Genomic DNA, 25,727 nt, shown 5'->3' with positions numbered 1-25,727 from the left:
ATTGCTGTAAGCACACTGAGGTATTTTTGTGTTATGAAATCACTGCAGGTACTGGAAATACTGAAATGTAAAAAAATAAACAAGAAAGGATGTAACTTTGCCTGAACAGATCATAGACGGGAGTGAAAAGCAGGCAGGGGTTCAGGTCTGTCTGACATGGAGCTAAAAATCAGGCTAAATGACTTAATGCCATCATTTTATAAAACATTGAAGACTGCCTTTGGTTTACGTCTACCGGGGTGAAACGCAAGCTAGGAACTTGAAAAGCTTATACTACTTTCACCCTGCACAGTGCAGACTCAGCATAGTAAAGTGGAGAATGTCTCTGTATTTACGTCTCGGCATAAGCCAACAAATGTCACCAAAGAGGAGAATAAGGGCTGCAGCCAAATGGATACTGTGGCGTATAACACTGCAGGCACTGAAACAGGTCAAGCGAAGGCTATCGTGGCTGTTTATTTTTGTCAGTGTATTCTCAAAAGATTGAATCTACTCTACCCGTGTGGCATCAGCTCGGCACTCTGGGAAGAAGAAAAAAAACGGTAGCACCTTCTTGGCTAGGCGTGTGGGTACCATGCAGTGGAAAAGGGTCATCGGAGCGTAGCGTAGCGTGTAGGTCCAGGTGTATATACTGATTTTAAAGCTTTGGTAACACTGAGATATAGATATGTGGATGGGCATACACAAAGAGACCTAAATAAGAAAGTCAGCGGGAAGTCGGATTAAAAAAGTGCACTTAGTCAAACCTTGGATTAAAAAACAAAAACAAAACAAGTAGACCCAACCAAGCTACAGTTGTAGAAATTAAGACAAAAAAAGCAGAGAATGACACGTGAACGATGTGCATGTTTGTTTTGTTGGAGGTCAAAAACAAAGCGTATACATGGCAACACCCAGGCAAAGCAATCCAAGACAATATAGTGGCCTCCAGTCTGTATCCACATGAGGGCTTCAAGGCCCCTCATGAGGCTTTCAGTGAGATGGGAATGGGGGGAGGGGACATCTGCAGAGAATCACATGAAAAGACTGAGAAATGAGATATAAAAATAACTAAAATCCCCCTAAAATGTCACAGAACGCAGTTAATGGCTGTTTCGTGTTGCATTTTTTTTGATTCTCAGCTTGAAACCCTCAAAACATTAACAACAAAAACAAAAACAATAGGCGGTCCGGCCTCCACCTCAAACTCACACTTTGAGCAAATTCTTTGCCGAGGTGAGGGCCGGACCACAAATAAATACATTCATCACTGACAATAGACATTTGATAAAAAAAAAAAAAGAGTGAAAGAGAGACAGAGAGATAGTGAGAACACCGTCAATAAGTGTTTTCACCGACTTTGTAAGGAGGCTCAGCCAGCCAGAGGTTTGTGCTGCTTTGACCCACAGAACAGCTTAAAAAAAGCAAGAAAAAACATTCACAGTTAAGACTATAGCTGATAATTCTCATTTACATGCAGCGGACAAATCAAAGCAACATTCTCCACTTGAATTCAACGTCGCCGTAAACCCATCCTACCACTGGAGAGCCGAGAGGCAGCCGTCAAGTGCAAGAGGGCAAACAGATACACAACACGGTGCGAGAAGACCCTGACTAACAATGCCTTTTGATGAACACATCAAGGATGCACTGCCCACCCCCCCCCAGACAGGCCAGAGGGCACGAAGGGAGGGAGTGATTGGGGGCATGGGGTCAGCCCAAAAGCCAGCTGGCAGAGGGAGGGGTTTTAGTGCACCTAAAAGCGAACACACCCATCCCTCTAACTGAATATGCAGCAGTCCACCACATGCTTTTTGTTTTGGCAGCAAACCTCTGTGGAAAAGCAGCAAAAAACAAAACAAAAAAAACAATTAAAAGTCTCTGACTGGCCGGGCCTTGAGTGAGGTCTGTAAAAACTGTCAAAGTTTGTAAACAATGAGATAAATACATGTTTCTTTTTTTTCTTTTTTTTTTCTAGAGCCACGCATGGTTCCATAGTCATTCAAATGTGCTTTGGTTTAAAAAATAGTTTGTGGATTTTGGGTATGAGCTTTTTCTATTTCTTCTTACTTTTTTTTGTACAACTATGCATGAACATACCGTGTCATTAACTAAAATTGTTTCGAGCTGCCTCACCTTTTGTCAAGGCTCTTTGTTAGTTGGGAAAAAAGAAAAAAAAACGCCCCCCATCCCTTTCCTTTTTTGTTTTACATATGAAACTAGTGTTTCTGCCCCCCCTCCCGTGATTAAAATACAGAGAAATTGATACAATACTATGTCATACAAATGTAGCTGATGGCCTGCATTCACAGATGCAGGACAATCCCTGAAGTATTTTGTATAGTAGTAGTTCTAGTAGAAGTAGTAATAGTAATAGTAGTATTAGTATGGTCACAGTTTGGAGTTTTTCTTCGTTTATGTCCGACAAGCAAGCATTCAAATGCAGCAATTGCAGCAATGGCTGGATATCATGTTAAAAAAAAAACAACAACAAAAAAACTAAACACACACATCCTTTGCATGATAGACACTGAACTGCACGTTGATAGGTACACAAATGCAATGTACTCAAGAGGATGGATGCGTGTTTGTAGTTTGGGGAGGGGGGGGAACATGTATATGCACCATGCAGGTTACTAACTAGTAACTGCTTAACAGCCAACCAAGTAGTAACTCATCCAGGAGATGCAGGTACCTTACAAACGGTCATGATGTTTGTAACTGTGGCTGCATCCCTACATCTTAAACAATTCACAGACCATGAGGATAACAAAGGAGTCAGACAAAAAAAATATTAAAGGACAGTTATATATTAAAAAAAAAAAAGAGGAATGCCTATACCAAAAACTTGTAGTGAAGGGCCAGTGTAACGGTTAGGAATGGATACACTGGACAGGCTGTAGTGACAATGACGTTAATCAGGTAAAGCATCTGCTAGTTAGAATAACTTAAAACCATTAAGTGATGCAGTGGAGAACATTGGAGACAAACACCCAAAAATAAAAAACAAAAACAGGATTTTTTGCAGGAGTAGCTGTCCAGTGCATCCCTGCTTCTCCCTTCTTGTTACAAGTTTTCACAAGTCTGGCTCAAAAGGAACTAACAAGCAACTTGAACTTCACATTAAAATTCTGATTATAAGTCCTATATTTTTTTCTTTTTCCATTTTTTTTTTTGGTCTGAACAGAACACATCATGTCCTGTTTTTTTAAAGTTAGGGAATATAAAGTGATAAGGATTTTGGATATAAACAACGCAAAAAAAATTGTAAAAAATGACCAGCGGTTTCTTTTCTTTAGGTGGTAAAGTTCACCGGCCCACCAATCAGCACAAGCTTTCCTTGCAAACCACAAGAAGCTTCCTCAGTCTCGGAGTCATTGGCCAAAACTCCAAAAGAGTGGATTTCTTTGTATGGACTTACAATATAATTCTTAATTTTGTATTATACAGCAAAATAAAAACAAAATTAAAAAGCGAAATAATTTAGTATGCTATATCTCTTTAAGTACATCTTTAAAAAAAAAAAAAAAAGCTTTGGTTTTGAACTTGTCTAGCAATGTTTGTTAGTTAGCTCTGTTCTCCACATTCACAGGATCTTTGGAACACTATACACCTAACCAACTAACCATTACCTGCCTTCGGAAAGACGCTACAGTACATTTTGAGGAGACACCACCGTGAGGTGGGGGTGCCCGAAAAGCTATCTTGTATTTGGAGTAAACACGACTGCTAAAAAGAATAGAAATGAATAAAATCTGAGTATTAAAAACCTGTGTTGAGAGATGGGCAGGTTAAAGCATCAAGTGAAGATAATCAACACACTTTTTACAATTAATTACATAGGAACTAAACATATAGAGTTTGTAAGAGTAATCAGAGGTAGCGAGGTCACAAGCCCATATAAATAGACTTCTTTTTTTTTCCATAAGGGGAGGAAAGCTATACAGACACAAAATAAAACGTACCCACTGAACGTATTGTTCAGTCTAAAACACCTTCTTATGAGCCCACCCCAACCCTAAATCCCTCCCCCACCACAAGAAAAATCCCAAGACCTTCCAGTTAAAACATTCACTGAAACATTATAAGTTCTTTACGTAAAACAAGTACCTCAAGAGGTTCCTCTTTGCAAACCAGGATTATTGCTTCCCAGATGCACCATCAGGCAAGTGGGAAGTGAGTGAACGTCCTTTCTGGATTACAGCCATGAAGAGACCTTTTTAAGCAACCAACACCTGACCCAACATGACCCCACGTGGAACCTTCTCTCAGTTAAAGCATGGAGGTGGTCACAAACCCAGTCACCCCTCGTCTTACATCCGCCATCGCTTAACATAAAAGAATATAAAGCTGTTAAGAGTAAAAAAAGACTCTTTGTTTTTGCTGAATTATTGCCAGTAGTGATTTCATTGGGTTACTTTCCATCTTTTTGGTCAGAATAGCGCTGGAGAGCAGAGGGGACTTCTGAAGTTTGGAGAACGACCAGGAAAAAAAAGCTTTAAAAAAAAAAAAGTAGAAGAGATGAGGCCTGCTGAGGGGCATGAGGCGGACATTAGGGTCAGACATTACATTGGTACCCACATTCACATTTATCGGCCTTAAAAAGACCACAAGCCACAAAGCTATGTCGCCAAGGCTTTGCGACCTGGGGCTGAGAGACAGTTAAGATAGAGAAAGAGGAGTAAACGGTCCCTCTAGAACTCCTGAGAGGTGAGCGCATGTCACTTTCAACTGATGATGAACCTACATTACCATCGTTGCCCAGTGTGGCTACAACATTCACTTAGCCAGGGCGTCGTAAACCAAAGGTCATTTGTAGAAGTGTGTTCAACGTGTACATGTGCATTTCTTTGTTGGAAAAAAAACAAAAGAAAGAAGGTAGAGCAGTTTGTTTTTCTATTCCCAGAGTTCTTTGGCTTGTTTCTAGGAGGGCGAGGTGTGCATTCTCAGGTGACTGATGAGGTTGCGTTGTTGAGTGAACTTCCCGCCGCAGAGCTGGCATTCGTACGGCTTTTCCCCGGAGTGGACGCGCATGTGCTCCGTCAGGCGGTACTGGCGAGTGAAACGCATGCCGCACTCCTCACATGCGAAGGGCTTGAGGCCCAGGTGGCTGCGCATGTGGCGCGTCATGGTGCCCCGCTGGGTAAACATCTTGCCGCAGATGTTGCAGGGGAAGGGCCGGGTAAGCCAGTGGCTCTTTTCATGCTGGCGCAGCGTCGCCGGGTCCTTGTAGCTCTTATTGCAGACGGTGCACTTGAAGGGGCGCGTTTCGGAGCCGAAGTTGGAGGGGCCTACAGGCGTGGAAAGATCCTCTGCCTCCTCCTCATCTTCCTCCTTCACGTAGGTCCCCCCTTCCTCTTTGATGTACAACTCATCCTCGGTGTGGGTCTCCACGTGAGCGTTGAGCTGCTCTGAGCTGGGAAAGCCTTTTCCACAGGGAATGCACACATAGAGGTTGTCTCCAAACGCTGGTTCAAAACCTTCCTGGCGGTACACGTAGTTGGCGTTACGGTGGCCCCCGCCTGTGCCCCCTCCTCCACCCCCTGCGCTCTCTCCATCGCTTTGACCGCTGTCTTCGCTGTGGTCCTGGCCGTTCTCTCCTCCGTCTTCCTCGTCTTTACACTGGAGGGTCTGGTCGGAGTTGAGGCTGCTACCACTGCCCCCAACAGCCCCGCCAGAGGAGCGGCCATCTTTGGGTGCCACAATCACTCCATTAACCAGGGGCCTGTCATGATCATCAGACCTCAATCCTGATGCCTCTTTCTTGGGCCATTCATTCTTGCGCCCACCCTGCCGGGATTTCTTCTGTGGAGGAGGTCCGTCGTGCTGGATGTCCTCGGTTTTACAGTTGACCTCAGTGGGGTCAGAGCTGCAAACGTCCACGCCCGGGAGGGTGGTCGAGGAGTCGTCCAGCGAGGCACTGTTGGTTGTGGATACCGAGGCAGACTGAGGGGATTCTTGGGAGTTGCTGTGGGGGCTGAGGGCGTCCGTGACTGTGCCCGCAGAGGGGGGGCTCTTTTTGGTCAGGTCTAACCCAAGATCAGGCTCGCCTGCACTTCCTCCGCTGCTGAGGTTACCGTTACTGCTGCCATTCCCTCCGTTGCCGTTCCTCCCAGAGCTGCCAATAAACATCTCATCATCTGAGAGCTTGTCCCGAAGGCCTTCATCTGGCTGTGGCTGGTCAGCGTCTGAAGGGGTGGGAAGATAGTGGTTGTTGGGGCCAGCCGGTGTGGAGGAGGAAAGGCGCTGGTTATTGAGGCGTAAGCGGCTAAGAGGACCTGGAGTGGAGGGTTTACCTGGCAGGGGTTTCCCACCACTGCGCTTGAGCTTCTTTCTGCACAGGGCAGCGAGGTCGTGGAGCTGGAGGTAGCTGGCTGCGGTTAAGAGGGCACTGAAATTCTGCTCGCTACTCTGGTCCGACGAGGACAGCAGCTTACCAGTATAGATGAAGTCCAGAACTTGCCTGAACACAGAGGGGTTAACCATCTCCGTGTCCAGGTTAATGAGGTTATCGTGGAGGACCAAAGATTTAAAGTAGATGCTGCTCGCCGCCAGGATGTTCTTGTGGGCACGGAAGAGTGCATTCTCCACCACGATGATAACATCACACAGGAAGCCCTTGGCTCTCTGCTGGTTGAGTTGCAGCAGCAGTTGTTTGGCATGATTTGGCAGTTCCATTTCCACCTTCCGTCAGTCCTTCCTTCCGTCTCGCTCTTCCTACACGAATGCCACCTGAAGCTGGAAACAAAGAGAAGAAAAGGTGATGAGTGTTGTGATTCGGGCCCTTATCAGTAAAAAGAAACAATACTATTAGAACGATACTCGGGGGAGAGCAGACCTCCACCCATTCATTAATTTGCACCGAAATCCATAGACACTTAGGTCGGGTTGTTTATTGATCCGGAAGAAAATTATTACTCACTGCTCTCACCTGCTGCATTGTACTGACTTTTCTCACCAAGGTTCATGTGTACCGTGCAAAATGTCCTATTTTGCAATGTGAATCAAACAAAATCTGAGCTGCACAAAGAAATTTAACAGGAGCAAAGATGGAGCTGACAAAGTCATTGCCTACTCCAGCAACAAACAAACGGTAATCAAGAGGTGATAGCATGTGAAAACAAAGGGAAATTGGCCAACATGTGCCACATAATCACATTGCAGCAAAGAAATGGGAACCCTTCTGCACCCACTCATCTTCCTTTTTAAAACCACGTTGCGGGGATCAAGTTCTGATGACATTTTGCCACTGGTCTGGTACAAAGGCCAAAAGGGTGGAGAAGAAGAAAGGGTAAAGTAACAACTTTTCTGAAAAAAAAGTGCCTCCTTTCTCAGAGGAGTTAACTCTGGTTTCAGTGGGATGCCCTCCTTGGAAACTGGGCTCGCCCTACTCTCCATTAGGTCATGGTAATGTCAGCTCTGCACCATTGTCTGGGGGTGGGGGTCGGTGGCACGGCAGAGCCGGGGGGCAGGGATTAGGTGACACTTGAGCAGGTAAAACTACACAGGAGAACAGTGGGGGTGGAGGGTGTGGCTCAAACGCAAGGACTGCACCACCCGATCCTCCAGAGACCGGAGAGGCCCTCATTTATAGAATTAAGGCAGAAGAATCTCATTCACTTTAAACCGAAGTGCTTTATTCTGGGACTGCACACAAATTTCAATGAATAGAAAGATGTTGCAAAGACATTATGGCATTACTGATGTGAAAAAACTGCAGCATAGTCGACGTAAGCACCATGCAATGTTTTAATTGGAACTCGGACAGTGTTCTCATAAATGGAAGGAATTACTTTTGACCACCACAGATCTATTTGGTGTTACGTATTAAGAATTCCCCATGTTTATGGATATGTATTTTTTTAAAGTGTCACCATTTTCGTGTGTATGCGTGTTCTGCTTGCTGCAATCAGTAATGCCATTTTATCTAGGGCTGGACCATATGGACCAAAACTCAAATCCTGGTATATTTAGGATGAATGTTGATATAGCACACCCCTTTGCACTTATTCTTTAGTAAGGAACGCACCAGGCTGTACAGTGTGAGGATTTCATTCACATATGTGCCTTGAAATTTGACCGAGAGTGGAAAATATAAAAAGGGAGCACTCGTACAAGTACATTTTTCAACCATTTCATTCACATTTTGGTCCTGGAATAAGTCCATAAAATAGAGTAAAATTTTAGTGCATCTGTATATACATCTACAAGTCTCTCTAGAGCTCGCTAGCCATGTTATCATATGGATTAAGAATCGGCCGATATATCATATATCGTATCCAATATATATTTGCGTTCTTGGGCCCGATACGCGCGTGGGTTCGCCAATGTATTTTTCCGCCGCATGATTTACAGACAGGCATCCGCCGGGCAGCTTTGTGCTGCTGAAGGACCCTGCAACACACGCAGTCGCGGTACCCCTCCCCACTGCAAGTTGTGAATCACAACAAGGGTACGTTTTCAACTTTTAATTAGCCTCCAACAGTTAAACTTAGTTTAAATATTGCCACCTGCTTTGAAATAGGAAACATGAACGCCAAGTGTATGCGTTATACGTGCTTGAAAATATAGTTTAGTTTGTGGGTCTGCTGCTGAATGCTTCATCTTTAAAAGTGCCTACCGTTGAAATTAGGGAGCTGTTGATGTAGTTGGAGGCTAATATGTACAGCGAACACCGCTTTAATGTCAACGCTGGCAATTCAGTCCCATGGTGTTTTTAGGAGTTTCATTCAGCGAAAGCCGGGCTGAGGTTAAATGCGTGTCGTGTTATGTGTGTGCGCTCTCTCCGAGCACACACGCACATGCACAGAACGAATTGGAGCAGCCGTGTCTGCTTATAAGAGGTCTTTAGCGTGCACACAATAAATATTTGTTTAAACTTCAGACCTGTAATATTTGTCATTGTCATTGTCATTTTGACATGTAAATTGAGGGAGCAAAAGCAGTATCGGCCACAAATATCGTCCCAAGCAAAATCGGCCATCGGCTAAGGGTGATGGAAAATAAAAAAAACATATCGGTCGATCCCTAATATGGATACTGGAAATATGATGTCCCACCCATGTGCAAAAAACACTTACATTTTTGTAGTTTGTATGCACTGTAACTTTGCTCCAAATTCCCGCACGGCACACATAAGTGAGGAAGTGTTTCTTTTGTCATGCATTTACTCATTAACAAGCAGTCACGAGAGGCTTGCGGCTGGGGCGCGCCTCCACAAGCCCGGTGTGAGTACACAGCTGTGGAAGCCTGCAGCCACTCTGCCTGATAGTGCTACAAAAACCAAAAACAGCATGGACACACTCATTTGTTATCAGTCCCCTCAGTCCCCTATCCCTGTGAAATATGTAAAACAGGGATGTCCAAAAAGCTGTCCGTGGGCCATATGTGGACCGTATTTTTTATGGGCATGTGAACAGCACATTGCAGAAACAAAATAAAAAATAAACGTGGAAAAAATAAAACAAAAAAAGCATGAAGTAACAAGAAAAAAAAGAATACAGGAGTCTGAAAAAAAGACATTTTGCCCAAACATGACACCAAAAAAATCAGTCATGTTTTGTGACTGTATGTGTAACATGTGTGTACAGGATGTAGTATGCCAGGCTATATATGACACATTTATATTTGTGGACCACAGTCCCAGGGAGATGTAGGCCTTGAGATGGCACTATGTTTATATGTATGAATGAATGCACATATGTATGTGAAACTGCGTATGTTGTTTGAGTTAAAAACATTTTAAATGTGTTAACTAAATTTCACATTGCTTCCTCCACTGCAGTTGTTGTTGCTTCCTTCATGTTTATTGAAGACTGAGCAGGGCTTCTGCTCCGCCCCTACTCTATCCTCCTTCATGCACAGAGGTAGGCGGCCCGGAGCCCCGCTCAGTGGTGCTCACACAGTGCAGAGTGATGAGTGAGACCTCTGCAACAAGATACCAAGCGTAACAGCGCAAAACTAATCTACACCAACATGAAAAATGTTTGTTTTTGATACTGTGCTTAAAAGAAATAAGATCACCCGACAATTCTATTGGCCACTTCCTATGATGTATTGGTTCAGAAGACATTGCCGATTTGCTTCTCCTGGGTGTATGTGATGATGGCTATGTTTGCTTGGTAACAAATTCGCTGTTGTGGTCAAACCGCACATGCCGAGTTAAGACCACATTAGTTTAATAGAAACATTTTTAGCGCTGTGAATCATAGGATCGCGATAAAATTCGCAATACGTTGCTCACAATAACGATATCTCAATATGGCAAAAGTGGGGGGAAACAATAGCAATATATATGCAAAGTACACAACAACGTCAATAGCAGCGTACATACTAATAAAACAATTGCAATTGCATCTGCAATTACATCTTTTTGTAGCAATGAAAAGTTTTTAAAATACTGGCCGAAACTGTCCAATGGTGTATTACATCAAGAAATGTAAGAATTATTGCATTTACCATCATTTTATTCACTTACACAATTAATCAATTTAATTTTGTGCTGTTTTGAAATGCAACTCGGTGACAGGTGACAACAAGCAGTAACAGATAAAATAATGATGAGCACTGTCCAGCCAATAATAACATTCAGTTCGTACGCGTTTACTTCCGCAGCCAATCAATATCATTAACAGCATGGTGTGTCTCGTTGTTCTGCAGGTTAGCATATAGTTAACAGTGAGGTTCAAAGATAAAATGCTGCTATCGGCGAAATGAACGGGCGGTGGCACATTCCCAAGATTGGTCGACATAAGTAAACATATACAACAAATATGGCATCACTTTCAAGTACATTTCCAAGTTGAAATAGTGGCAGAACAGGCTGCTGCAAAACAGAAAGTCAAAAATGAAATATAAAAATGATGTATACGCAAGTGACAAAATAAATGGCAAACAATAGAAATTAAGTACATTATAAATTTGGTGTTTTCTACAAGATTGAGATCAGTAATTATATGACATAAAGTAGTTCCATGGCTTAGTTTGTCTGAGATTTGAGGAATAAAGAAAGCTACATTGTGAAATACACCTTGCCATTTGAACCCACACGTATAGAAAATACAACAAAATGAAAGTTGGACTACCTCACGTTCTGAGGTTTTGGACAGTTGTGACACTGGTATTCATGTCCAATGGCACTCGCAGAGGTCCAAGAAATGCTCGGCAAGTAAACACATCAAAAATTTGGCAGAACATTGCCAGCCGCACGCTAGAGCAATGGAAAGCTATTTTATCCATTGGAACAACAGTTTCTCCGAACAGCTATTGGCATGTAGCACGCTCTTCCTCTCTCCACAGAGCGAAAGAAACAACAATCGCCCCATAGCGCTTGGCCAACAATTGAATACATAAAAAGAGACATCACATACTGTGAAAAATGGGAAAAAACAAGTTTACTGCATGTAAACGACTGAGTGGACATGTGCCAAGCAGTGGAAAATCAGCTTTGGTTCTGCCCCTTAAACATGTTTTCTAAAGCCCTGGGAGGCACGTCATTAATGCTCCTCAGAGCACTGCATTACAAGTGATTATACTGTAACGCTTAACTCAATCACTATATACCGCACATGTGAATATGAGCCGTGTGAAGCCAGAGCCAACCAAGAGATTTACCGATTGTGGGTCAGCAGGTAGAGCAGTTTTCTAAACTCTGCCAAGCAAATACAAAAGGTGAGCCAAAGTTTACTGCAATTTACACCCACAAAACCAGAACAGCTTCACTTACAGTGCATACTGAGGTTTGTCATGTTAAACTTTCCTGGCTCTGTGCCACCGCGGAAAACATGTGCATGGCAGGTTTTGCATGCACAATAAGGGCATGCGTCTTTTTGGGACTTTACCAAAAAACACTGCCACCGCTTTCCTTACTACTAGTGCTAACACGTACTGGAGCGGAGTCTGGAATTGACTGCTTGTATCACAGTGCAAATATCGGACATTTTAGATGCAGTCTGATATAACCCGGTCCAATATTGGTTTTATTGATGATCGGAGCACCCCGAATATTTATATTGTTGTTATTTATTGTGAGAATCACATGCCAGTAGATTGTAATTACATTTTCATTTAAAAAAAAGTTTTATGCTTTGCATTTTGCTCCCCTACTTTACCATGGCATGTACCAAACCATGAGGATACCATACCGCTGCACCCAAAATACATGCACACATGATAAATATTACTGTGCTCTGACACAGTAGCAGTGTAATGCAACAGTCTTGTGGTCGGCCATTGTTGGTTTTAGTGGCAAAACTTGCCCGGTCCTCGACAGTTATACATGATCCAAAGCCAAGGGGCACTGCTCTAACTTAATGGTAGAGGAAATACCATGTCTTCCATTTTCAAAAACCTCCTCTTGAAAGTCCATCAATTTTTTTCAGCATTTGACGTAAATGAGTCAAGACAGGCCGATTATAAGCCTTCTGCCAGTACCTCAATCTACTCCAATCCCGTGCAAACAACAAAAAACACATAACAGCCTAGATGCTAACAAGCATAGATTGTTAACTGGGGGTATCTGGCTGCTTCAGTTAACATGGCCTCTATTGGAAGACTCAGACTGGCTGATACAAATCAGCTGGATTTATCATTATATGGCAGGTCCAGGCCTGGACTTGCCTACTCTGCTTTGACACTTCTACTCATGGTCTTCATCCCCTCCCCCCTCCTTGCATCTAGCCAACCCCAAACTTCACAGATCTCTCAGCAGACATACCTTAGCAAGAGTTAACGCTCTTCCCCCAACATGTATCGTAACGAATCATTCTGGAACACATAACCCAGATTTGCAGTTAACTACAATGTGCTACCTGGGTGTGTGGCAGTCAACCCTACAGGCGATAATGGGAGAAAGAAAGACCTCTGTGGTGATGCCAACCAGGAAGTCATATATCACCGAAGCCCCTTGCTTAACACGCACACACACACACACACCTCTGCAGGCTTTATGGGTGGGGGGATTCAAGAGGCTTTCCCACCAAACAGACATAAAAAGCAGGCTCGGACCAGCATACAGAAGGCAGCCCAGGAGGGGGAAAAAGAGCCCTTCCCCACCCCCCTCATTTTCTCATCCCTAGTCCCCCCCCCCTTACCCACATGGCTACCCGCTCGCCCTGGCTCCTCCAGTGCTGTGCTCTGCTGTGCCGGCTGGATTCCAGGGAGCTGCTAATGGATTACGGCTGATCTATATGCAGCTAGGGTGAGACACGTGTATGCCTAGCTCCTCTTCCTTTGGTGATGCCCACGACAACAGGCTTAATACCACAGGGGGTGGGATTGCCAATGGACCTACACCATCATTACTGCTCCATCTGTGAGCCTATATATCTAATCACAGATGTAACGTAAACAGGATGGATCAAGCATGAGATAATGGCATCTAGTGTAAAATGCACACAGATTGATAACCTCGCATAGATTTGTATAGTTCGTAGTCGATTTCCAGTGGGGTTAATTCCTGCATTTTTAAGCTGTCTGCTAAAAAGGCACGATGTGTCCTGGCAGGGAAGCTGCGAGATGCAGAGATAGCAGGGTAGGAGGGCCTAAAGGAATTATTGACCCTTAAGAAACAAGACATGCTCTTACCAAACACAGCCCCACATACCAAGTGAAGGCAGCACTTGGGGGGCTTTGACTGGAGACAAGGGGAGATGTTGCCCTTCAAGCTGCAGGCACAGGATCAGCTTACCTAGCCTGCAGTTTTGACCTTTTCAAAAACGGGCTGTGACTTAATGATAGAGGGGTAGCCTTGCTCTGAAAACTCTAGAGCACCCTGCTGCTTAGCCTCAACCTTGACTTCGGGCAGACGGGGGCGGTGCAAAGACTTGACAGGCACGCTACAAAATAGCTGCAGTGGAGTAAATTAACGCAAATCGTCTTTTCCTTAAAACTGGTTACACTACATCTGGATTATCTGGTTTCACTTCCTTTGATGCAACTGTGGTTCCATGACAAAAGAAACAGAAGATTTTTCTTGGAATTCAAGTGTTCCATCCTGTAAAAATCACAAAAAATTATGTTCTGTGCACGCCAGGCCAGTAGTTAGCGATAGCTACAACATTCAGGCTCTAAAACACTAAAACGAAATGACAAAGTATCACTGTATGATGTGGTATGGCACCTCATTGACTAACAGCCCTCTTCAGAGAAGAGAGTTCCATACTGCCAAAGTTTTGGGGCATTTTTGCTCAACTTTCAAGGCCGACAGAATATTGACTTTTAGGACTACATAAACATTGATACTTTGTATAGAAACTTTACACTCTTCTTTTATCAGAAATAGCCTTTTCGGGTCTTTATAAAATTGACTGTAGAATATAGGGTGGTTTCAGCAAAAGTACACGATTTTGACTAAACAACAGAGAAAATTTGCTTTTTCTTGAAGCAAATTCAAGCAGAACGGTGACTGATATTTTTAGTTTTAGTGCCACCTCAGACATGAACAGGTGTTAACTTCTATGAAACAACATAAACACTGTGGGAGAAAAAAAGATTTTGATGACAAAATGACTATATTTATCCACAGATTTCGCCATGTACGTCACCATTTTCCTCTCTCAGTGTCTTTATATTCAAGCTGTTGCTGCCGATTGGAGGAAAAATATAACTGTTGCCCCCTATTGTGACAGATATACATTGCCTACAAGTCTGAAATTCACACACAAAGATGTACAAGACTTTGATCTGTAGCTCCCGCAAAAAAGCAAGAGACATCAATAGAAGTCTTTGGCAGTTCCATTAAGGAAACGTCACATGGTTACATTTGCATAATTCAACATGTCTGAAAATGAGTTAGAAAAACATGCATTTAATCCTTCTCCGTGTCTAAATCCTTCACATTATAACTATTAAAATTTTGTTTGCTTACATTTTGTCATTGTTTACTGCCTGTGGCACTATAGATCTATTTTCAGTTTAAAACTTAGTATCCCTATGAGTAGCAACCCCTTTTCACCCCTAAGGGGTTTAAGGATTAAAAGACAGCACTGTAGCAACCTTCATACGGTGAAGGTGACGGAGTAAGCAGTGGGCTGTGGCACTAATCTGCCGAACATGGGATAGGGAGCCCGGCGGGAGGGCAGAGGTGAGGCAAAGTCCTGTGGCGCAATAACAAAACACACCCTACTACTGTGAAAGGTCATCAGTTAACATCCAAAAGAAAAGACAAAAGACTAGAATAACAAAAACAATCAACTTTAATTTTCAGGTTATCCTTCCATTCTTTGGTAAACTATGTCAGTGATCATATTGTGCAGAGAGAGATGTGCAGATGTGAAGACAAAAGGGAAACGACCTATCATTGCACACATGTAGAAGGCCTCAGTGCACACACACACAAACACAGTCATGGAGACAGTGCACTTAGCACACACACACACACACACACACCCAGAGAGTATGCTGGTGGGCAGAACGAGCGGGGGGAAGGGTTAGGGGGATGGTACAAAGCCAGTTTGAAATACAAACACTGAGTAACCACCTCGGAGCCATCTCAACATGGCCGACTCCGGGCTTCATGGGCAAGGCTCATCCAGTCAAGATTGAAGGCGAGCGTTGCAATTATCAAGGTCTCACTTCACTCTGGCTCTCTCGTGAGGGAAAGGCAGGCTCACAATAAGGAGATTAAACACAGCAGCTGAGCTTTGCCCGTTTCGATCATCCATTTACAGTAGGTTCCCCTACACCTGCGGAATATCTGCTGCGTCAGGCACAAAACGACAACCTTCTAACGAGTAGATCGCAAAGAATCCCACAGCAATGCAAGAAGCATAATTATAGATGAGGTCTGCAATAAGACTGCCACCATCAGTGTAGTGCAAATTAAAAATACATTCACAGCAATAACCTCGGAAATGTAGTCACCAAAAGGGGCTTCAGCAGAATGGCAATTGCTGAGTCAGCTGCTAAAGTCAGGATTTTTTTTTTTAAATGCCCCCTTACTGAGTTGTGCTCAGAATGCTTGCTGGCATATAGCACTGATATCTGCAAAGTTTTATAATCATTAGTCAGGGATTAGAGTCAATTACTTACTTATGACCAATTAGTTGCCCGTGTCTCCGGAAAGACGTTTTGGCTGATACAATATTTTACACACATGTCCTTGTCGGTTCCCTAGGGGTGTGCACCAGGTGACTCGGGTAAACACCCTAAAGTTGCAGTGGGTGTTTGGTAAATCACATTGAGCTCCGAGAGATATCTCAACTCAATACGACAGACGGGGTCAGACTTTGGGGACTGTATACTGCACAGTTTTGTTGAGCACTGCTCCAGTTCACTGGCAAGTTGTAGGTCATCTTGCCTCTGATCAGGATTAGACTTGACTGCTTAATGGCTGTCAATGAGACATTATCCTGCCAACAGTTCAACATAAAATGAGAAACCATACTATAAGACTGGGTACCAAACCTTAGGTTTAATAAAAATGCTGCTTACACTTTACTCTCAACTCAGACCAACACCTGGTTCCCAGGATGTGTGGGGAAACAGTTTTCATGCTGGTGGTGATCTGCAGGAGTGGGAGTGTAATTTAATTACCAAATATAAATGCTCACAGTATTACATGCCTGAGGAGGTAAATGCATGAATTACACTATCTCCACAGCAAGCGGGGTCAAAGCCTTCCAATTAAGACTCATTTTATGTGTCAGGCAATTCAGCCGTGCCGCGGACAAACAAGTCCTTCCCGGGGTGCAGCGGAATGAAAAGAGCCCCTTCCATTTCATCACAGGAGGGGGGTCGATGGCTGCTGCGTACCCCATATGTGCCAGTGTTGAACAGCCGGGAAAGAAAAGAGAAGGCGCACTTCATCACATGACAGTCTACAAGTCTATTCATCCCACATATACACTCCGTAATATACTGTATATACAAATCAAACCATCCAGTAGTTTGTTAATGTACAGAGATTTATTTCCGCATAGGCCGTAAAAAGTGGCAATCATCCAAAGCCTTTGATCAAACAATGCAGCTAAACCGGCCACCAACTAATTTGTTCTTTACATTCTCACATTCACCTTCATCAGTTTTGGCACAAACCTTCGCTCCTTTGTGTACATTGCAAACCAAATTCCTATTCATTCAATCAGATTGTGCGTTAACATGGTGCATTAAGATACATTTTTAAAAATGGTTGTACACACAGGAAGGCTTTAAGGATGACTGAAGGCATGTGATTATTTTCACATTTGTAACAGTCACAGGCATTAAAATGCAGCGCTACTGCTGGAGGCCACATGACAGGAAGAATAAAGCGCATTTTGTGAAACAAAATGTTTTTATTGTCCTTGATGGGACAGACTCAATAAGTCTATTATAGATATTTAATTTACAGGAACATAATGTGCGTAAATAAATACAAATAAAAAGATCAAAATGACAGCAAAACTGAAACAAGTGTTTATGCCCATTTTGACCCAATTTCAATTTTCTGCATCAAGCGCAGTGTCTATTCCTAAATAATACTAAGAACAGCAGTAAGTCCTAAAGGGTCCCGGACATGATTAATCAACTTTGCTTAAATATGTTACATGTGTTTGTATTTATGTTCTACATTGTTTGATTTTTGAAAGCCATGGTAAACTCACAGTTTATATTTCATGGTGCCAGCTAGGGCTGGGCAATATATCAATATTTTAAAAATATCAAAACCAACCATATAGTTTATCGATATACTGGATTTGTGCTGTATCACCCTCATGGCTGCAAGCAGAAGGGAGGAGGGGCGGAGTAGAAGCCTGGAGGCTAGCAAACAGGCTACTGCGTCTACAGTGGAAGACGTCGGCAAGTAACTCAGTAATATGAAGGTACTTCAAATCCAGAGCATTAAAAAAAATTTTCACCACCTTAAAACTTGGCACAAACTCCAATATGAGGAATGTCTGCCATGTTCCTGTTGTGTTCCTCATGAAAGGAAAAGCGACCTATCACATTGCTGATGTACGGTCCCCATTGCAACAGTGGAAAAAAAAACGGCTTTAAAAATCTGCTGAAAACAATGGACTCGCAATGTCCAGCAAGGTTTTCAAGTCTAAATTATTTTGCACGACAAGCTCTAGCACAAATGTACACGGAAGTCCTATATTTAAAGAGAAACATGGTGTATCAAGCTTTAAAATTAAATAAAAACAAATCCTCATGTTAACTTTTTATTTAAATAAAACAACTTGACACAAATGTTTGGCTTTTGATATTGTCTAATAGCCCCAGTGCCAGCCATGAAAAACCACCTCGCAGCTCAGCTTCATTTCCGGAAGTGACACCATCCGGGGAACACCAGTAATCAAACGCCTCTCACAGTAGATCGTCAACTTGGTTCAGTAGATTTTCCATCAAAAAACAATCATGATAAAACATTGTGTTGCTGCTGGGTGTTTACAGTATTCGAGTGATGCTGTAATTTTATTTTATTTTCAAAATGAGGTAGGTTTAAGACAACAATGGAGAAAGCAAGTGCTGAGAACGAGAGACAGATGTGCGCATTTGGCTTGAAGGTACAGTACAAACATCGTGAAAAAGTACACAGGAGTACTACAGCAAAGTTGGCAAAAGACAGTAAGTCATGTCTTTGTTTAACACCATCCCACAATAGCGACAAGGCTGCAAAACATTATAGTCCATGTTATACGTATTCCCAGGTCTTTTGACTTAAAGTAATGTACTGGCAGTTTTTCTGAATTGTTTTCAGTACAGCAGTTTAAGATGTGAGGTTGACCCAAAGACTTCATGTTTAGTGCAACAGCTTGACAAAAAGACAAAAACTTGTTACGCTAACTTCAGTTATGCTTAAGAGGGAATATTAATTTGCATTTTAGTTCCTAAGGTTTAGTTCATAGGCTCACTGTGCCACACTCTGAAAACAACATTACTGTTAAAAGTATCAATTAAGATACTCAACCTAAACTTTTCTATACGAAAACATCAATGGGATACTTCAATTTAGCTGGATTAGGTTCAACGAGAAAAGAACAATCAGAGATAATGCAAGCTTGGCACCAGAACATTGTGCAGTATCTTTCGCCATGTGAGGAAGTAAAGCAATCATCAGTCACTGAACATGATTGACTCTGTTCTTGGAAGATTGAACTTTGTTGATCAGATAAGGCCGGCCTCCCGCTCCCATTAAAAAAAAAAAAAAAAAGCACGCCCACATGACCTAAAAGTGAACACTTTGGCTAAGGACAGAGAGCATGTTGGGTAAGGAAGGACCTTGTTTCCTTGTTTGTGTGTTCTATGATTTTGCAGAGCAACCACCACCACCACCTCCTCCTGTCTTTAAACACTGCATAACCTTCCAGTTATCAGCAGTGCATTCCAAAGACAAATTCTTTTTCTACAACAATCCTGCTCTGGGGTGATTTAGCCACCGAAGGAATCAAATTGTCCTCCAACAGACATTGCAGGACACATATGTACGTCGTGCATGGACACAAGGTCCCAGCCTTTAAGTCCTTGACCGCATGTCAGCAGAACATATAGCCTAAGTAACCTTCTTAATGCATTGTGCTGCCTACACACGCCACTGTAAGCCACGATTGCAATGTACACAGGGCATTGTGTGTGTTGAGAGAGGAGGGGGTAGCTGATCATGAGGCACACACACAGGCCTCAAATTAACCTCCGGGCCACACTTTGTACTCCATAGTGATCAGTTAGGCTTGTCACACTGATCAGTTGACTCGTCTTGGACTGCTGCAATGCCCTAAATCGACACTTAAGTACAAGTATGATGTGTGACAGCTGCACCACGCAGATGTTCGGCCGTAAAATGACAAGTTGGGGGGAAAAAATGAATAAAACCAGCACAGCTGCAAATGTTTTTTTTTTAGTTCCCTCCCCAGTTTTAATAAGACATTTTTGTAAGTATAAAGGGATTAAATAAAACATCTGGTGTCATAAATGCAGCCGAAGCAAACAGTGGCGGCAATGTGAGTTGTTTACCTCCTCCATCAGCTTTTCAAGCTACACCTAATTAGCACTCTTGTATACAAACATGGATAATGTATTTCGCATTTTCACCCTGTCGCTCACCCAGTTTGGGAGCGACTGTTGTGGGTGGTCGGAACCCCACCAAAAAAAAAAATACAATATTTAGTAAGGAGCAGCAAATGAGCTCTATTCTGAACAGTTCACAACTTGGCTTGGCTCACACAGGTATGATCCACCTGTTTGTATGGGCAACACTCCGAAACTGGAAAATGTATATATATAGTAACTATTTGAAAGCAAAACTTACACAAAGAGAGGAGTCAGTCAAAGAAAGTTAATAAATATGCCTTGTTATTTCTCTGGGTCACCTTGGTACTTTTCATAACACTTAATCACATCAACAGCCTTCACTACCTGAGAGCCGACTCAAAACAAATGAGTCGCTTTGGCCTGTAAATGAGATCGGAATCTACTGGAATGGCGAGTTAAGAGCAATTTCGGTGGCAAAACAAAGATGGTCGGTGTGAGGCGGCAGCCCAAGCCTGCATCCATTGCTCTCAACACGGTGCTGCATTGGTACAATTGCCAATCGGTGCAGTTAAATCGTCATCATTACTCCTATGCGGTAAAATAAAAAAGGTGGGTTAACGTGAATATAACAAACGCATCACACAGCAAGTACTGTATCGACAGCACTAGCTAGGTGAGTATTATAATTGCGGAAGGTGCGTTGAATCTACATAATTTATCCTGCTTTGTTTTTTTTTTAAAGGAACACATGGGGAGAAATGACAAGCCTCGATGAGTAGATTGTACGTGAGATTTACACAATGTAATGGTATTTTGTGATAAAGCGAGAAATGATGTGATCTTCTTTTAGCGTTTATGCTCTGCCAGTCTGGTGATTTTCTGCTCAACCTGGCTCGGAGAAGGGCATCGTTTCTAAACCCCATGATACAAACATAAACGCCGCAGTGTTGGCAAGCAAGTATTATTTCTTTAGTAGCACGGTCGATAGAGTGTTCATTGTAAAAACATGCGGCATGAAGACACAATCCGCACCAAGATAGCCCTCTTTTTTACACTGGCACGCCGTGGTGGAAAAAAAAAACACATCAAAGCAAACCCCCTCAACGAACCAAGCAGAAATAAAAGCACCCCTCAAAAAGCAGACGTTACACAAGCAAAGCGACACACATTTAGAAGGAATAATACCATTTTAAATACCTTCTTACATCTGTAGGGTGGTTCTCAAGCGTTCTTTACCATCCTCTTGCTCATCTCACAGCCTTCGGGACGCCATGTTGCAAGCTTATGACGTTACGCTTCCTCACCCCTGACCCACATTTGAATGGGAACCAGCCCCGGAGTGCAGCAGGAGAGAGAAACAGCCCTCTGTGGGAGGGTTTGGACACTTTCTTAACCAAGGAACCCCCCCTTTTCCCCTCCTCACTGGTAGCAATACCTGAAAAGATTATTTTTCAAATACTTTAATTGACAGAAGAATGCGGGCAAACGTTTTATTTTTTAGTACAATGGATGTCTACATTCATTTTCTTCTTTTTTAATTGCGAAATAAAAAGGTAAGCCAACGAAAGGAGTAATAAGTGTGTTGTTTTATTAAGTCTACTTTAACTAGGAACCTTTGAGCTATAGCATTTGTCTCCGGACCAGATGAGTGAGGGATAAATCAAGAATTGTTGGTTGAGGGCTCAGAAAGTGGGCACCAGATGTGCGGAAGTGTTGCTAGTTATTGGCTCCTCCTTTTTAGCAGAGGTCCCCCAACGAGCCTATACAAGACCACTAGTTCCAGGTGTCTCAATCAGATCAATCTCTCAGGTTATAATTCTTTATCAATGTTTTCATGGTAGTAAAATAATAATCACTGCAGATGTTATAAGCCTACTCGTGTTTTCTTCTATGCTTAACAGGAGCTGTATGGTCATGTGCCAAAGCACTTTAGAGACACCCTGTGGTCATAGAAGGAACTACAACCTCTAAGGTCAATTCGGCCCTAATGGCAATAACAGCAATACAGCATCTTGAACTTTCATATGGTTTCCTTTATTTAAAGCAGTGCAGTTTGTTTATTCAACTAAGATATCAGGACATCCATGCAATCTAAAATAAATAAATATTTTTTATTTAGCAAAATACATAAAGCAGCAAACATGTTACGTTAAGACAGAATAGGCACAGTGGTGTTGTGGTGATTGTGTTAGCCTCACAGTCAGGAGACCCAGGTTTCCATGTGGAATTTTGTATTTCTCCAGGTGCTGTGCTTACCATTTACATTCCAAAACTAGAGTTTAAATTGTCAATAGATGTGAATGTGAGCATTAATGGTTGTTTATATTTTTTGCTAAGTGTCCTGTGATTGAGTGGTGAATCTTCCACGGTGTAGACTTCAGACACGCGACACTAATGAGGTCAAGCAGAAGAAAAAAGAGAGTGACATTATTGTCATTTTATCATAGCCAGTTGAATAATATCAAAATATTGTATTCATGCACATGGAACTGTAACATTGGGTACACCTGCTAATGGCAATTTGCATAACACTGATTTGAGCTGTTCTTAATCATTGGCCCCTCTTGTGTTGCCACAGTAAATGAAGTCATTGAAGTAGTAGCTCTACAGTTCGACAGTAATACAGCTTCATCAATTGTGCAGGTGTACCCGTCCATACATTGTTCAGTATACTGTTAACAAACCTACTTCTGCAGCAGGGTCTCCACACTCGTGTGAACAGCATGGCTTTTAGTGGAGCACACCCTCGGATGTACAGCACCGGAGTCAGGGCAGCGTTGACCCGTGGAAAAATGCGAGTGGGGTCAGTGCCTTCATTCCTAAAGGTGAAACACTTAACAGTAGAAAAGTTACATGCCAGTACGTGACAAAAAATGGGCGTCCAGGTGCCCAGATAGAAGGCCGCCACCACCAGAATGAGATTGACTGAAGCTCGCTTCCCGTCATTTTCTCTGGAATTCTGATCCCTACTCAGCTGGACCCTGGCGATGATGAACAGGCGGATGTTGAGCCCGATCATGATGACGATGGTGAAAATGTTGCCTATAAAGGTGCCTATGTTGGTGATTTGTCTGGCTGTCCCCCTGGTGACCAGATTGTGGAGGGCAATGATGAAGAAGGCGTAGAGCCAGTAGGCGCAGATGACCAGTAAGGTTCTGTTCAGAGTCATACGCTGCGAGTACTTAAGGGGTGACACCACGGCGTGGTAGCGGTCTGCCTGAGCGGCCAGGATGGCCATGTATGACAAGCCCAGGAAGGTGTGAACAATGTAGTGGGTCCAGGTAGGGGAGTCGAATCTGTCCTTGATATCAAACACCCCCACGTAGTAGTAGGACACACCGGTGCATATGTCACTGAAGCAGGTGCTCAGCATGTACATGAAGCGGTTCTCAGAGCGCAGGCTTCGGTTCAGGAGGATGGCCACCAGCACGGAAAGGTTGAGGAAGATGATGGCCGTAGCCAGCAGGATGTTAAAGAGCAGCATGAGCACGTTTCCGGCGTGGGTGGGGGGCAACAAGAGGGACAAACCCTGGCTGGTGTTAGTCATCAGAGCGAATCAGAGTCTTCATGACGCGCCTGTGTGATCTGACTCGGCACCTGTTGGTGTGAAGGAAGAGTACGCTACCTTCGTTTTATGAAGGAAAGCAGTCAAACCTTTAAGGGAGGGGCGGGGGGGCTTGTTTAGTTGTCAGTGAAGTGAGAATAACACCCAGTGGCACATGCCCTAATGGGGATAAGGGCACCTGTTTGTTTCATGTCATATCATGTATGGTTAACATGTAATATGTTGAATGTACCGTAAACATGTCATGTATTAGATAAGCATGTTTACCTGTTCCACTTTGTTAAACATTAAGAGTTAACATTAAGTTGATGTAAAATGGAATAAATATTTTTGTATTGCAATCAGTTGAAACCCTCAATATGTTTTCATTTAATTACCTTTATTGTGAATAACATTCACTATAGGCAATGTGCAAAGGTTTTCAGTCACTATTACATACAGTGGTGTGGAAAAAGGGTTTCCCCTCCTTTCTGGTTTCTTATTTTTTTGCATACAGTATTTGTCACACTTAAATGAGATCATTAAGCAAATGTAAATATTAGTCAATGACAACACAACTGAACACAAACTGCAGTTTTTAGATAAAACTTATTACTATTAGGGGAGAAAAAAATACAAACCTGTGGCCCTGTATGGGAAAAGTGATTTCCCCCTGGTTAAAACACAACTCAGAATCAGAATCAGTATAATAATACATATAGCAGAATGAAATTGCAGCAGCACCATTTTCAGGGCAAAACAGTATGACAGTACAAAATATAGAAATCAGAAATTAAAAGAATAAATGAAGAATAAATAGAAGAATTAGAAGAATAAATAATAAATAATGAAGGTCTCAAACACGCGGCCCGTGGGCCAAATGTGGCCCGCAGGACACTAGTTTGAGGCCCCCACCTTGATATGAAAGTTTAATGTTAGTGCGGCCCGCACAAGTTTGATATGGATGCTGTATGGTATCATGTACCCAGAAAAAAATATTACATTTGATTCATGTTCATGTTAAAGGTTAAATAACTGTTAATAGTTATCCTCCCTATCCGTGTGGAAGTGGTAAGTTTTTGGCTATTTAAGTTTAAAGGAAATAACTTGAAGGCTACCGTTTAGGTCGCTAGCTCTCTAGTTTGCGAGTTAGCATGTGTCTCAAGACCCTGCAGTTGCGCAATATGTTGTAAATAAAAAAAGTATAAATGTGACTATAGTCGTGTTTTGTCATGTCTACAGGGCTCTAATAATTCTTAAGTTTTTATTATTTGCTGTTTTATTATTATTATTTATATTTATTTATTACTGATTGATTGATCTTTATTCTTGATTTGTTTATTTATTTTTCGTCATATTTTGTGCAGAAAAATAAAAATTAAGATATTTGAGAACAGTGGAATGTTTTATCAGAGCTTTTATTGTAGAAAATCGGAACCAAAGCACTGAAAAAGTTTGTATATTTTTCTGTTTTTAATAAATGCAGGGTTTTTTTTTGAAAACCTGATGCGGCCCAGCCTTGCCCAGACCCTAGCTCCAGTGGCCCCCAGGTAAATTGAGTTTGAGACCCCTGGTCTACATTGTGGAGGACGATTGGTTGCCTTTGTTACATGGTTACATCTTGGTGAGGGAGATGATGGCTCGAGGAAAGAAACAGTTTTTAGTCTGTTTGTCCGTGCCCTGATACATCTGTATGACCTCCCAGAAGGTAGTCGCTGAAACAATTGTGCGGCAGGGTGAGAGGAGTCCTTGATGATCCTGAGAGCTCTGCTGACGCACCGGGAGTTGTAGAGGTCTGCCAGGGAGGGGAGAGGGCAGCCAATGGTCCTCTGTGCTGCTTTGGCTGTCCTGTGCAGCCACTCTCTGTCTGCAGCAGTGCAACTCCCATGCCAGATGGTTAGGCAGTACGTCAGCAGGCTCTCGATGGAGGAGCGGTAGAAGGCCAGCAGAAGTTTCTGGGCCATGTTGTTTTTCCTGAGTACTCTCAGGACGTGTAACTGCTGCTAAGCCTTTTTGATGATGGCTGAGGTGTTTTGCGTCCAGGTCAAATCACCGAAGATCTGGACTCCCAAGAATCTGAAGTCATGGACCCTCTCCACATGCTCTCCATTATCTCTTTAGTCTTCCTGGTATTCAGAGTCATGTTATTTTTAGAGTAACAGGTTGTGAGTCTCTGAACCTCCTCTTTGTAGGCTGTCTCATCTCCGTTTGAGATCAGCCCGACCACTGTGGTGTCATCCGCAAATTTAAT

The 25,727-nt window shown here is 42.8% G+C and overlaps 1 protein-coding gene across 2 annotated transcripts; it reads right to left on the bottom strand.

Annotated features, from left to right (window-relative positions):
- Nucleotides 1-627: 627 nt before the first annotated feature.
- hic2 (hypermethylated in cancer 2) lies at nucleotides 628-21,294 on the bottom strand. Of its 2 annotated transcripts, none has more exons than XM_058071162.1 (2): nucleotides 21,130-21,294; nucleotides 628-6,717 (listed from the first exon to the last, which is right to left on the bottom strand). In XM_058071162.1, exon 2 carries the CDS (start codon nucleotides 6,655-6,657, stop codon nucleotides 4,903-4,905), a length of 1,755 nt encoding a protein of 584 aa, XP_057927145.1. In that variant the 5' UTR covers nucleotides 6,658-6,717; nucleotides 21,130-21,294; the 3' UTR covers nucleotides 628-4,902. The 2 variants fall into 2 exon arrangements, with proteins under 2 accessions (XP_057927145.1, XP_057927146.1); XM_058071163.1 differs by having other exon boundaries at nucleotides 21,138-21,291.
- Nucleotides 21,295-25,727: the final 4,433 nt, after the last annotated feature.

The sequence above is a fragment of the Doryrhamphus excisus genome, chromosome 4, assembly GCF_030265055.1.
Source record: "Doryrhamphus excisus isolate RoL2022-K1 chromosome 4, RoL_Dexc_1.0, whole genome shotgun sequence".
Classification (NCBI taxonomy): domain Eukaryota; kingdom Metazoa; phylum Chordata; class Actinopteri; order Syngnathiformes; family Syngnathidae; genus Doryrhamphus; species Doryrhamphus excisus.
This window is presented reverse-complemented; position numbering and strand designations above follow the sequence as displayed.